The following is a 12,010-nucleotide window of genomic DNA, read 5'->3' as shown; positions in this document are numbered from 1 at the left end:
TCAACGATAGCAATGTAGAGGGGGGAAAAAAGCAGCTTTACTTACTGTAGCTATATAAACCTTGCCTAGTAGCTAGCTCTTGCAATTACACATCTATTCACCAACATTGCAGGTGCAAGCTGAGCAACAGCATGTGTATAAATGTGTGTGGGTGTGTAAAGACTTCATTATGGTGATTTGTTAGCACAGCGAGTGAAGCTTTGTGTCTAATGAATGTGTAAATTGGGCACTTAGCTGACTTGAGTGAAAAACAATTCTACCACTTTGCGTCTTTAGCCCTCTCAAAAAGAAAAGAACTTGGAAAAGAAAGAAGGTAGTTTCATTTCTTGTCAAAGTAGAAGCTTCCACCTAAAACCTAATCCTGCTTTCTGGTGCTGTCCTCAGGATTCTAACAATGAAGAAAAGTGAAAACAAGGAATTAGTTTTCGTGAATGATATCTTAACTGTATGCATGATATGCTCGTATGTAGTATTAGAATAAGAAGTGTCACATCTTGTGTTGTCATTTCTGGGACAGAAAACTGGGACTGCTAGCTAGCTTTAAATCATTTCTGGCATTAACGAGATTCTGACCAGAGGCTCTCTTTTATGTTCAGGATATGCACTGCATTATTTCTTATTATATCACAATACATTGCAAAGGAACAGCTAAGTCATCAAGACTAATCCTTTAAATCTTTCTTTCTTTACCATGTCAGACAAAATAAGACTATGCCATATTTCCATAATCTCTCTTGTATTATGAGAACATTATGATCTGTAAAACAACAAAATCCCTAAACTGCATGCATTCCCGTTGGCTCTGATATGTTTTGCCTTGTCTCCTTTACTTAGAAGAGATAATTCTACGTCTGTATAATTTCATTTTAACAGGCACTATCAGGCTAAAAATCATATCATTAGTGCAGAGCAGGAAAAAAAAAATACACAGTATTCTGGTGTTTAAAAATCATTGTTTGTGAAAAGGCTTGAAGCAACACCTGATGTTCTCCTTTTTCTTCAGTAAACTATGTGAAATGAAAGTTAACTTTGAAAATCTAGGGTACCTAGTTTGTTGTTTTTTTTCTGCTTGGATACGTGTATTTAGATTAATCTGTTCAAAAGTAGTTCTTGTTGTCTGACAATTTACATCATCTAACAAGATCTGAAAAACATTTCTGCAATGCTTTGATGGCAAATAACAGGGGAATTTCTTGAGTTAAATACTAATTAATTAAACCCACTAGAGGTAGTCTTCCATTACTTTTAATAGGATAAGCAATGTGTATATATAGAAAAGGATAACCTACTCAGCAGAGATATGTCCCTTTGGATAGAGTGAGAACATTATCTTATACGTATGTATTCCAAAATTTAGGATTAATTTCACTTTGCTGATATTTTGATAGCATCTTAGCCGCTAGGAATGTATTCAATAACTTAACTCCTTTAAAATCATTTCATCAGAGCAGCCAGAGAATCTCAAAATGCATAAGCTCTTGGCAGCTTTTTGTGTGTTTCTTTAATGAGTTACTGAGAAATGCTTCTGAAATGCTCAATGGGCAGAGAAATAGAGAAAGATTAAAGTCCAGGATGGGAAGCGGAATGAATTTTCTGCAGGTACAGGACACAAGAGAGCTGATTATATAAAATAGCATCTCCTGAATACGCTAGATTTGTAATGCCCCAGGTCATAGTTTTCTGGAGGTTTTTGAAGAGGTTGGTAGAAGAAATAGAGGCCTTTGATGTATTAGAATAAAACCTAAACACATCCTAGATGTAGTGTTTTTAGAGCAGAAATAAGGAATATATAAATGAAACAGAAGGAGTTGTTTTCAATAACTTATTTTCTACTCCTAGTTTCTTCTCTCAAAAACAAGGTTTGGTTTTTTTTGTTTTTGTTTTTTGTTTGTTTGTTTTGTTTTAATCTCATGTTGTCCACAATAACTTTGGAGATTAATGGCAACTTTCAACTAAGAATATGGCTAATGATGCTAGAGGTCCTGTGTAGCAGAAATGCTAAGTCACAGTGATGGAGCACCTGGCAAGAAGGCAGGGCCAACCCAGAACAGCTCAGGTGGACCTGAGTGAGTGGAATGGCTGTAGCCAGGATCCTCCCCTTCCCAGACCTCATTTAAGGGTTGGCAGTGGAGGCAATGTGGAGGTGTATTTGAGGCTTTCTAAGGTTAAGTGGAATTGTTTGTGTGTCTGAGGTTTGTCGTGGCCTGGAGCTTTGCTACTCTGCTGTCATTGTGGTGCTTTCCACTGTATTACAGCATTACACCCTGCTAAGTATTACCTGGAAGGAGTGGCCTTGGTGTGAGGTCGGTTTGTTGTTTTTTGTTATTTTTTTGTTTGTTTGTTTGTTTTACCACCAAGGCATTCATGCAGGAGAGATGCTATAAGTGCCCCCAAGCAAACTGTTTTCAGTCTGACATTTGTTAGACAGCGGAGGAACTTCAACTCAATGAGATAGGAGGAGCGTCGTTTTTCTGGGTCAGTCTTCAAAGACACTTTCTTGGAATAGAGAAGAGAGTTGAGGATGTGTTTTTATTAAGTGTTCAGGGTCCCTTTTAAAAATGTTTTCACATAATGTTCTAGAATTTGAAGGCCACCTAATACTTGTTGAAATGATCTTTTATTTGTCTGTCATTCAGTTTATTTTTGTGATTGAATTATAGCACAAAATGTACACCACAACAGTAAGAAGTCTATTTGCTATCTATCTTGACAGCTGTTGTTCATATACTCTGTGTTTGCCTTAAGAAAACATGCATCTGGATCATATCAGCTGTTAAGTTAACCACTATTGCAAGGGTTCAAGCCCATAGCCGCAGGCAATGACTGATGTTTGCAGTTACTGCAGATCTAGTGGAGTTGCAGTTTAGGTGAGGGTATGATTTTCTGTATCACACTATTCTGAATTAGTATCGCTAGTTTACAGTAAAAAAAAAAGTTAGTTTTTCAGGACCTTTCATGTTCCAAAATAATAACATAGTCGCAGATGACAGAAAGTTCATTTATGTTCCTCACTTGCAGAAGGCAATGTTACAGACTGACTTCTTCTCTCAAATGAAGTATTTCACATGTGAAATCTGAAGTGACTTGAGTGGTTTATTTCAATTTTTGCATTAATTTTCTTGAGTTAAATGAGAAACTCATTTTAAGCTCATAGTCTACAAGTGGAGAATTTGTGTGGAGTGGAATATTAGGCTCCATTTCATCTGTTCTAGAGCTTTTTCCACATAGATAGTATTCTGAATACTTATTCTGTGCTTCCAGACAGTGTAAAATAGAGCAAAAACAATTGAGCAACTGCGATAGAAGCAAGATTTAGCTGAAGTTGAAATGGACTAATTGAGAATGAGGTACTTTTCTCCTTGAAGTTTCTGCAGTGCCTGAAAGTTGTTACCCAGACTGCATGATGGAAGTTTTATATAAATATATATGTATAAATTTTAGAATATTTTATTCTATCGTTATGAATGCAGAGTGCACACAATTATGAAAGTCCTGTCTGTAACTTCAGAGAAACCCAATTAAGTCAAGCTTACATACATTATCATACATTCTGAGCAACCCAATTAGGCAGAGGATTTCAGTAGCTGAAGATAAGTTTAGCTTGCAGGCCCAAATTTGTGAAACAGTCCCAACAACTTGGATTCCCAAGACCTGCCACTGGAAGTCTGTTCAGCTTTGCTCCCCATTTATGCAAATGTCCCTGAAGTGCCTACCATTCCTGAGCCATTAATAGCAGTGAGCTTAGGTATGCTTAAGTGACTGCTTTTTTTCAGGATTCTACCATTCCTTTCTCTTTGCTGCTGAAACAAATAGGAATGGGCAAGACTCAAAGCTTTCAATTTATCTGCCATCCTCAAAATGGAGGAGGCATGTCATCACAATGCCGACAGTAATTCAGTGGTCCCTGGCTGTTCAGCCATATACCTGACCATGGTGCACTGGTTGAGAAGAAATATTTCTTAATTATTTCCTTTTTCTGTCCCATTCACAATTCTCAGGTCCAATTGAAATAACACTGTCACACTACTTATTGTGATGGAAACTTTCCAGAATTCAGTCCCAAACCTGTAGTCATCAGCTTCTATCCCTTGTCTCTCTCTTCTCTACCTGTCACATGCAGCTGAAAACACTTTACCTTTGCAAGCTAAGGTATTCTCATGTAGTGTGGCCACTTCTTGCAAAGCAATCTCATCATCTCTCTTATGTGACAAGGCAGGGAAATAGGGAGAAGCGTACAATTCCCCTGTAGAACTGGAGTGAACTCTTCCTGTTGGGTGGCTCTGCTTTATGTAAATACTCCACACAGATTCTGATCCAGGAGAGCATTCCTCATATTGTTATAAGAGTTTTTAAAAAGTCTCATCACAGAATTAAGATGCTGACTTTTGTGAGCAACTGAATGAAATGTGACAGATGTTCACCACAGATCAATATAGGAAGGGCAGAGGGAAGATGGCAGAGTCTGAGAGATGTAGCAGCCTGCAGGAAAGGTTGAAGGCGCTTTGCTGGCTTGATGCAGTGCAGTGACCTAAGTCCAGCTGATGGTTATTGCAGTAGAATGGGGTTTGATGGTGTTAAAATATAATAATATAAGGAAGTGAACACAAGCTCTCTCTTCATTATATACACCATGAAGTGTTTTATGAATAAGAACCTCTTTTAAATCAGAGGTTTGCATGCATGAACCATGTGTGATTACAGGATATTACCATGCTACTGAAAGCAAGACACTCTTTGATTAAGATCATCTTACTGAAATATTTATGCCAACTCAATCACGAAGCTATTGACCTGCTTCGAGTAGTTATATGATGGGCTCTCTAGGGCATGTATAAATTGGGTGTACATTATACCGTAAATCAACTTGAATTTGAAACAAAGGCATGGGTTTTGAAGGCACAAAGAATCCATTGTATCAGCATATGAATTCTATCTACGTTTGGAAGCAAAGCAAAAGTATCATATTTAGCTTTACTTGGTCTTTGGTATTTACAGATCTAACCTGCCCAGAAAAGCTAGAGTAATTAATTCTAGCTATTAAATTTTAAAATGCAAAGCCACAAATGTGGTTTTAAAATGCTGTGAAGGGGCGGGAGGAAGGGAATAGTGGACAAGCAGATATTTTATGACTTCAGTTCTCTGTCAAGTTCCCAGCAACCCCTGCTTCCTATCAAAAAAGGGTTTTAGGAGGTAGATTAATTGCAGAGGGGAAGGAAAAGCATTAAAAAATATATTAAAAATCCCTTTCCATCTTTCATTAAAAAGCCCATGATTTCCATTTGTTCTCCTATTAAATGAAACAGCATTCTGCATAAAGACTCAATTAGCAAAGGCTTTTAACAAATAGACATTCTTATGCTAAATCTCAGAGTCAGGGACTAGACTTGCCTGTATCCTGTGCATAAGCCGTTTTCTGTTATTATAACACTGGAAGCTAGAGAACAAGAAACTGCCAACACATTAATTTTAAAGAAATCAATATTACAATAAGAACTGGGCCTTACAAAATCCAGAGTCAACTTCCAGTGGTGTCACCAGCTTGCTATAAAAACTCAGAGGAGGAAATTAATCTCGATTCACCAAATGAAAAAATGAGAACCTCTTGTTTTATTCTGCTGCTTTATGTCTTTCCCAAATTAGAAAAAGCTCGTTAAAGTCAGAACAGTTTCTCTTTATATGCTGCACAGCAACTGGCACAATAGTGCATTATGTCAGTTATGACCTGTAGGTATTACTCAGTCTAGAAATCTGTGCTTGGAGAATCTGAGCCTGAATCTTTTTTTGTTGTCTGTGATAGCTCTTTTATGATACATAAAAACATCTGAAGAGTTAAGGAGAGAAACAGAAATGCCCTTTGTATTGAGTATAGAAGAGACCTGTAATACTTCTGTGTGTGTTGTGTGAGATACTGTAACTCTGAAGAAGCTCTTTTTCAGTTGGGCAGCTTGCTTTGATGGTTGTATCTTTAGGGCCTAAGAATTTCTTCAGTTAGATGCAGATGCATTATTTAATACCATTGTAAAATAGCAATAAGGAAAAGAAAAACAATCTTTGTTTTTGTGTATTGTACATCATCCCTTCTATTTGTAATGCTGGAGTACAGTTGCTGCAACTAAACATAACTGGAACGAAAGAACTTGTATGCATTTAAGTTGGTTCCTACAGGTACGTGGCAGAGGATTCCCAGGAACTAGAGAAGACAGAATATTTAAAACATGCTAGAACTAACAAACTGAATTCTGATTCAACAAGAGAAACAAAGGATATTAGAACCTGCTAGTCGGGTAACTAGTGAAAAAACTTCCCAAGGATATGCAATAGGAATAGTTCTCTAATTCTGATACTCAAGTTAAGATCTAATCATTCATGTGTGCCAAGGAATTTGCTAGCAGCACTGAGAACAGGAGACAGAGCAGACATCTGGAGCAGCAAAGCACAGCAGGGTCTGCAGTGTGGGAGAAGAGTGCACATTTGAGCTGTGCAACAATCTCTTAAGCTTGTACCTTTCAAAGTGAGATCTGGTCCAATCAATCACCAGATGTAAGTGATTGTAATGATGGGAGGAAAACAGGACTGTTATTTTTCAAGGATTCCAGAGCCTCTATAGATGGGGGGGATAGAACTTGTAATAAAAATGCTAGCAAGTATTTTCCATATGTTGACCTGAATCATAAATTCAGTCTATGTTATGGTGTGTAATGAGTACTTCTACTTCTTGGACAAAAGGGTTTAAATATCTTTTTAGCAACATTCAAACTACCTGCCAACCATAGGAGATTTAGGAGAAACGAAACTGGAAAATGCTTTCCTCCCCCCCATTAGAGGTCTATATTTCATTTACAGATGTCTAATATATGTCTAAATACTCCTAGCAGTAGGAATGGTCAGATCTTGGAAAATTCTACAAAGAACTCTCAATGTGAACAGCATATTAATAGGTTTCATTCCACTGCTGCAAAAGTTAGTGTTAAAGCATTATATCCCTATCTCTGTCTCAAATCCCCCAAAAATAAAGTATTTACAGTTTCAGTAAGTAAAATATCCAGACAGCCAGTATGAGGTAGTCTGTATGAAGCATTCATCTTGTTCACTGATCTGCAACGCAATGATATCGTACTATTGTTGTGAATCCACACATGTGCAGCACCAAAATTGCTGGTTTGTGCATTAAGTCCCACATGTGGGACATGCCTAAGCACCCTGTGCCCCTTGTCCTCTCCAGAAATGGGGGATTACTCTTTCCCTCCTGGAAAGCTGGAGAAGAGCTGCCATAGATGAGTCACGCACCAAGAAGGAAAGTCTAAGGCAGGAAAAGATGTTCCACTGCAGGACAGAAGAAGGGAGTTCTGTGCTTCCCTGCGTGACAGGAACTTGGATGCACATAGATCAGATCAGCAAGAAACTGGAGAACTGATGAGAAAGAAACAGAGCTTCCCAAAAGCACAACAACCCCTTTGTTAAAGGCTACCTACCATTGCACTGCTTGGTGATATTGTAGTGATTTTTATGGTGCTATGTCAGGAATTGGACATTCCACAAATAACAAATGCCTTGGGGAGCTGTACAAGGCAGATATTTGAATTTCAATGGAAATAGGATATTAAGTTGGAATGTGAATTAATATCTGCACATTTCTAGTCTCAACCGTGCGGCTACTCAGTAGAGTCCCTCTGGTATCATAGGAGAAACTAAATATATGTGGAACAGCAATCTTCAGCTGGGAGCCCTTAGTCTGAATTAGATCAGATATATGCTGACTTTGAGTAAAAGTACTTAAAATATTGCAAAACTTCATATATGTGGAAAAATATGGTAAAGTTATAAAGTGGGGCAAAACCATTTCCTAGCTTAATTTTGGTCATAAATTAGTACTGCTGGGAAAGGAGACCTGGCACACTTATTTTTTTCATAAGAAATACCATGCAGGACAAACAAATTCTATTAGCAGAACAGACTACGTGATACAGGAAACTGAGAGTCCAAAGTCTTTCCAGCAGAAGAAACTTGTGAATATTTCCATAGGTAGGCTGGCTCGAGCATTAGTATCAAATCAACATAGTACATCATTGATAAATCAGGGACTTCAGTCTCTAGTTGTAGTGATCTGAATGACTGCAAAGCAATGACAGTATCAGCAAGTTGACAGGCAGGACATCAACAGCATCTTTTTTTGTCCTGACATTCACCCCACTATCAATTTTCTTGAGTCTTAAGTACATGTTTTTACTTAAGCACAATTACAGGTTTTTCTGAATTATGGGCATGGAATGAATAGTTTTACAGCAAAAGTCATTGGTGCAGATTTAGAAAGCTCTCACCAGTCTGTCTCTGCAGTCCGATTGTATCCATTTCTCTTTGTCTTTCCTTTGTTTCCTACAAGTATCCAGGGTGCAAACCTACTTTACTTTTAATATGTGTCTAAGTGTTTGAACCATCCCTGCCATCAACTTCTGTCATCAGACAGTTTGCTAGTGTGATGTCCTGATGGCTAAGGAGGGAAAGCATGATATTCCTATTGCTAACAAGTCTCCTAATGCTATGTGCAAGACTCAAACCCACAGAACTTGAAGCAATAAATATGTCGGTAATTATGATATGCCTTATAACTTCCCCCAGGGATTACTTAGGTGGTTTGTGTCCTTATTCTATCTGTGAGGTAGTCCTTCAGCCCAGAGGCAAGAAGAACACAACACATCAAGTCTCTTCCTTTTTTTTTTTCCTTTTTTTTTTTTGTTTGTTTAGTTTTTGTTAAGAAAAACAAATAGATAATAATCTTTATTGTGAAGCCTCCATTATTTGATGCTTGGAGTAACTGCAGCAGTCAGGATTACAAGTGTCCAGAATTTCTCATGTCTTCTAACATCTTAGGCTACTGTTACTTAAGTTATTTCATGTATCACTGGAAGAGGAATACTCCTTAAAAGAAACAGATCAACCAACTTAAGTATTTGTTTCTCGCATGGGAAATTTTGAGATCAAATCTCAACCAACAGTTCATCAGAAAATTGCATATAACAGCAAACCAGTTGACAACAGGAAAGCAGACTTCATATACCACTACTTTATCTACATTGATATCCTTTCCTACAGTAGACTTAGCAAAATGAATTGGTGCAGAATAATCCCACCACATCCTGCGTTCAGGAAAACGTTGCAAAAGAAGACATAACCTCCAGCAGAAATACCTTGTTCAAATGCCATACAAAAGCAGGGATGTTTCTGTAAGGATCCTTCAGCCATACCTTCATTTTGATACTGGCTTATTTGTCCACATAATTTAAACATGCGTTTAAGCCACACATTTATCTTTTTTTAAATGAACAAAGAATCCTACATGTTTGTGCTTCTCTAATAGGCAAGTCTGTGAGCAGGACTGGGATGTAAACACAAACTTGGTACCCTTCAGGTACCTTTCAGCACTCCTAATACTCCTAGTTTTACTTAAGGCTTTTGACTGAAGAGTCCATAGATGATTATTCTGATCATACAATGAGAATGACAATATTTCAGAATAACATTGTAAAATGAAATCCATTAAATGCTAAACCACACATCATTCTTACAGCAGTATAAACTAGATTTCAGGCTTTTATGTGATTACTCAGAATAAGAGTAAAATATTTAATTTGTTTTATTATCAGGTGGGAACATGCAGATGTTCAATATTATTTGATAAACAAATTTAAGCAGTATATAGCAAACCTGAAAAAGCTCATTGAACATGCAACTCTACCACTAATTATTTTTACTCACAAAGACTAAACCCATATGTATTTAGCACCTTTTATTTCTTTCCACATACTGTATATCTATTATAATACCTTAAAAGCCATATTTTCTTGCATGTTACTATAGCTTCTGTCATGCAATGGGACACTGTCCTACCAGATAAAGTCTGTTTTAGAGGAGGAAAAATGCTTTCTTAGTACTGATAGTTCTTTCTCCACACACAAAAGCAACTTGAATATAAATATCTTTGTCTGTGTGTCAGACATGTTGTATACTTTCTTTGTTGTATATTTCACAAAGATACAAGTAATTGCCTAGCAGAAAACAACATAGGGGAATTAAAAGTGAGACTGAATATATAATCCTTTCATTAGTCACTTCTGCTCTCAGAAATCAAATGGTAGAAGCATACATTCCTTTCAGTCAAGATTGCCCCTTTGGGAGTGAGTGGAGCAGTTCATGTTAGAGTCCTTTGTTCCCTTTACTTAAGGAATTGGAACTGTTGGGCATTAGAGACAAATCATCTATTGTTTTGCTTAATTTAATTTGTATTTCATTCTAGACCAAGGTGCTTAGGATTACTTGATAAAACCAATAAGTGAGAAAACTTAAAATAGTTACAAATATGAATGTATTAATATACACGTTGGACCAGAAGGGAACAGTGTGGCAGGTGTACCAAAAAGAGACTGGAATGTTTTATTCATTCAGTAATTTGAAATAAACCAGAACTAGATTTTAGTCCCCAAATGCAGTTTTGGACTACCTCTTTCAGGCTGACACTGCCTGACTCAAACCCCAAACCTATTTCTGGGTTTAGAATTCAGTGTAATGGGCAGGGAGTATCAACAGTCCATTCATTGTCTTGTGCTATTTTCATTACTCCTTTTCTCTTACAGGGCTTGCATTATTGTCTCCTTACATAAACCCAGAGTAAACTGGCTCTTTGCCTTTGCTCCCAGCTTATTGTTGGGCCTTTCTTTGCGATCACATCACATTGAAGTGATGCGGTTATTTGTTTCTTTTTCCTCTAAAGGGGTCGTCATTGCTTAGGTGCTGACATCTGCAATTACTGACTCACCGCCAACAGACATTTAGAATCATTCCTCAAAGTGGAGTTAAGCTAAAAACATCATTAGCCAGTGTTAAAGGGGGAAAAATACATAGATCTAATCAGAATATTCCGTTTATTTGCTGGTATTTCAACCGTGTCCCCCCCAGGCACCACCCTCTGTGGCCACACTTGGTAAGAAGATTACACTTCTCCCCATGAAGTGAAAATTACCTTCTTAAGGGGAGAAAGCGCTTAATTGCGACCCCGCTGCCTCTTGTCTCCATGGCGATGGCACGCAAACAGCCCACTCCCTTCTGCGCTGGGAGCCCCTACTACCCCCCCCCCGCCCCACGCTCTCGGGGCAGCCCAGGTGCGGCGCTCCCCGCAGAGCCCCGGTAACCTCCAGCCGCGCCTCCGGATGGGAGCTGCGAGCGCAGGGCTCTGCCGAGCCCCGACACCGAATCGGAGCCCGTTGCAGCGAGAGTCTGCCCGCTTCTCAGAGGGCTGCAAAGTGGAGGCGGATCGCGACGCGCCCCCCGCCCATCCCGGCACTGCCCGGAGCGCGGGGCCGTTACCTGCGTGTTCCCCGGCCCCGGGGCCAGCGGGCTCGGTGAGGATGCTGGGGTCACTCTGCGATCTGCCTCGCGGGAGAAAGCAGCCGGGCCCTTCTTCCGATGCAGCCATGAGGCGGCGGGAGGGAAGCTCAGAGGCGGGGGCAGGAGGAGGCGCTCATGGAGCCGGCGGCCGCCGGGGGGACAATGGGGACGGGGGCGCGGCGGCGAGGAGTCAGCCGGGCAGCGCCAACAGCGGCAGCATCTTCCCGGCGCCGTCGGTAGGATGCGGCGGGGCCCTCCACCGGCACCGAGGCGCTCAGAGGACGGCTGCGGCCTCTTCAGGGGGTGTGTGCGCCATGCCACCCGCAGGGCTGGGTGAGAGCAGAGCTGTGAGCCAGCCGTCCGTCCGTCCGGAGCCCCGCAGCCCCCGCGTGTCGCTCCCGGAGCCGCCTTAAGCCGCCGCGCCGCTCAGAGCATCCGTCGGAAAACATCGGGATTCTCCCATCGTGCCCAGCGAGCGGCAGCGTGATGTCACGCCAAGGGGGTGTGAGGTGCCGCACCTGCACTGCACAAAGGAGGAGGACACCGCAGGTGTAAGCAGCATCGAAGCTCCGCCCTCTCCCAGAAGCATGTGATTCACGGGGGGCTCCGCCCCGCCCGGTAGAGGGGGCTG

The 12,010-nt window shown here is 40.2% G+C and overlaps 1 protein-coding gene across 2 annotated transcripts in view; it reads right to left on the bottom strand.

The window, feature by feature from the left end:
• The window catches only part of PHACTR3 (phosphatase and actin regulator 3), an 87,139-nt gene extending 75,174 nt beyond the window's left edge, over positions 1–11,965 (bottom strand). Inside the window, exon 1 of one of the 2 annotated variants that reach the window (XM_015881481.3) lies at positions 11,359–11,965. In XM_015881481.3, coding sequence (XP_015736967.2) covers positions 11,359–11,467 — 109 coding nt within the window. In that variant the 5' untranslated portion in view covers positions 11,468–11,965. The remainder of the gene's footprint in view (positions 1–11,358) is intronic. The other variant, XM_015881482.3, reaches the window with a different exon arrangement.
• Positions 11,966–12,010: the final 45 nt, after the last annotated feature.

Source organism: Coturnix japonica, chromosome 19 (genome assembly GCF_054131305.1).
Source record: "Coturnix japonica strain WE chromosome 19, WE-NBRP24, whole genome shotgun sequence".
Lineage (NCBI taxonomy): Eukaryota > Metazoa > Chordata > Aves > Galliformes > Phasianidae > Coturnix > Coturnix japonica.
Note: the sequence above shows the minus strand (reverse complement) of the source record. Positions and strands in the feature narration are given on the sequence as shown.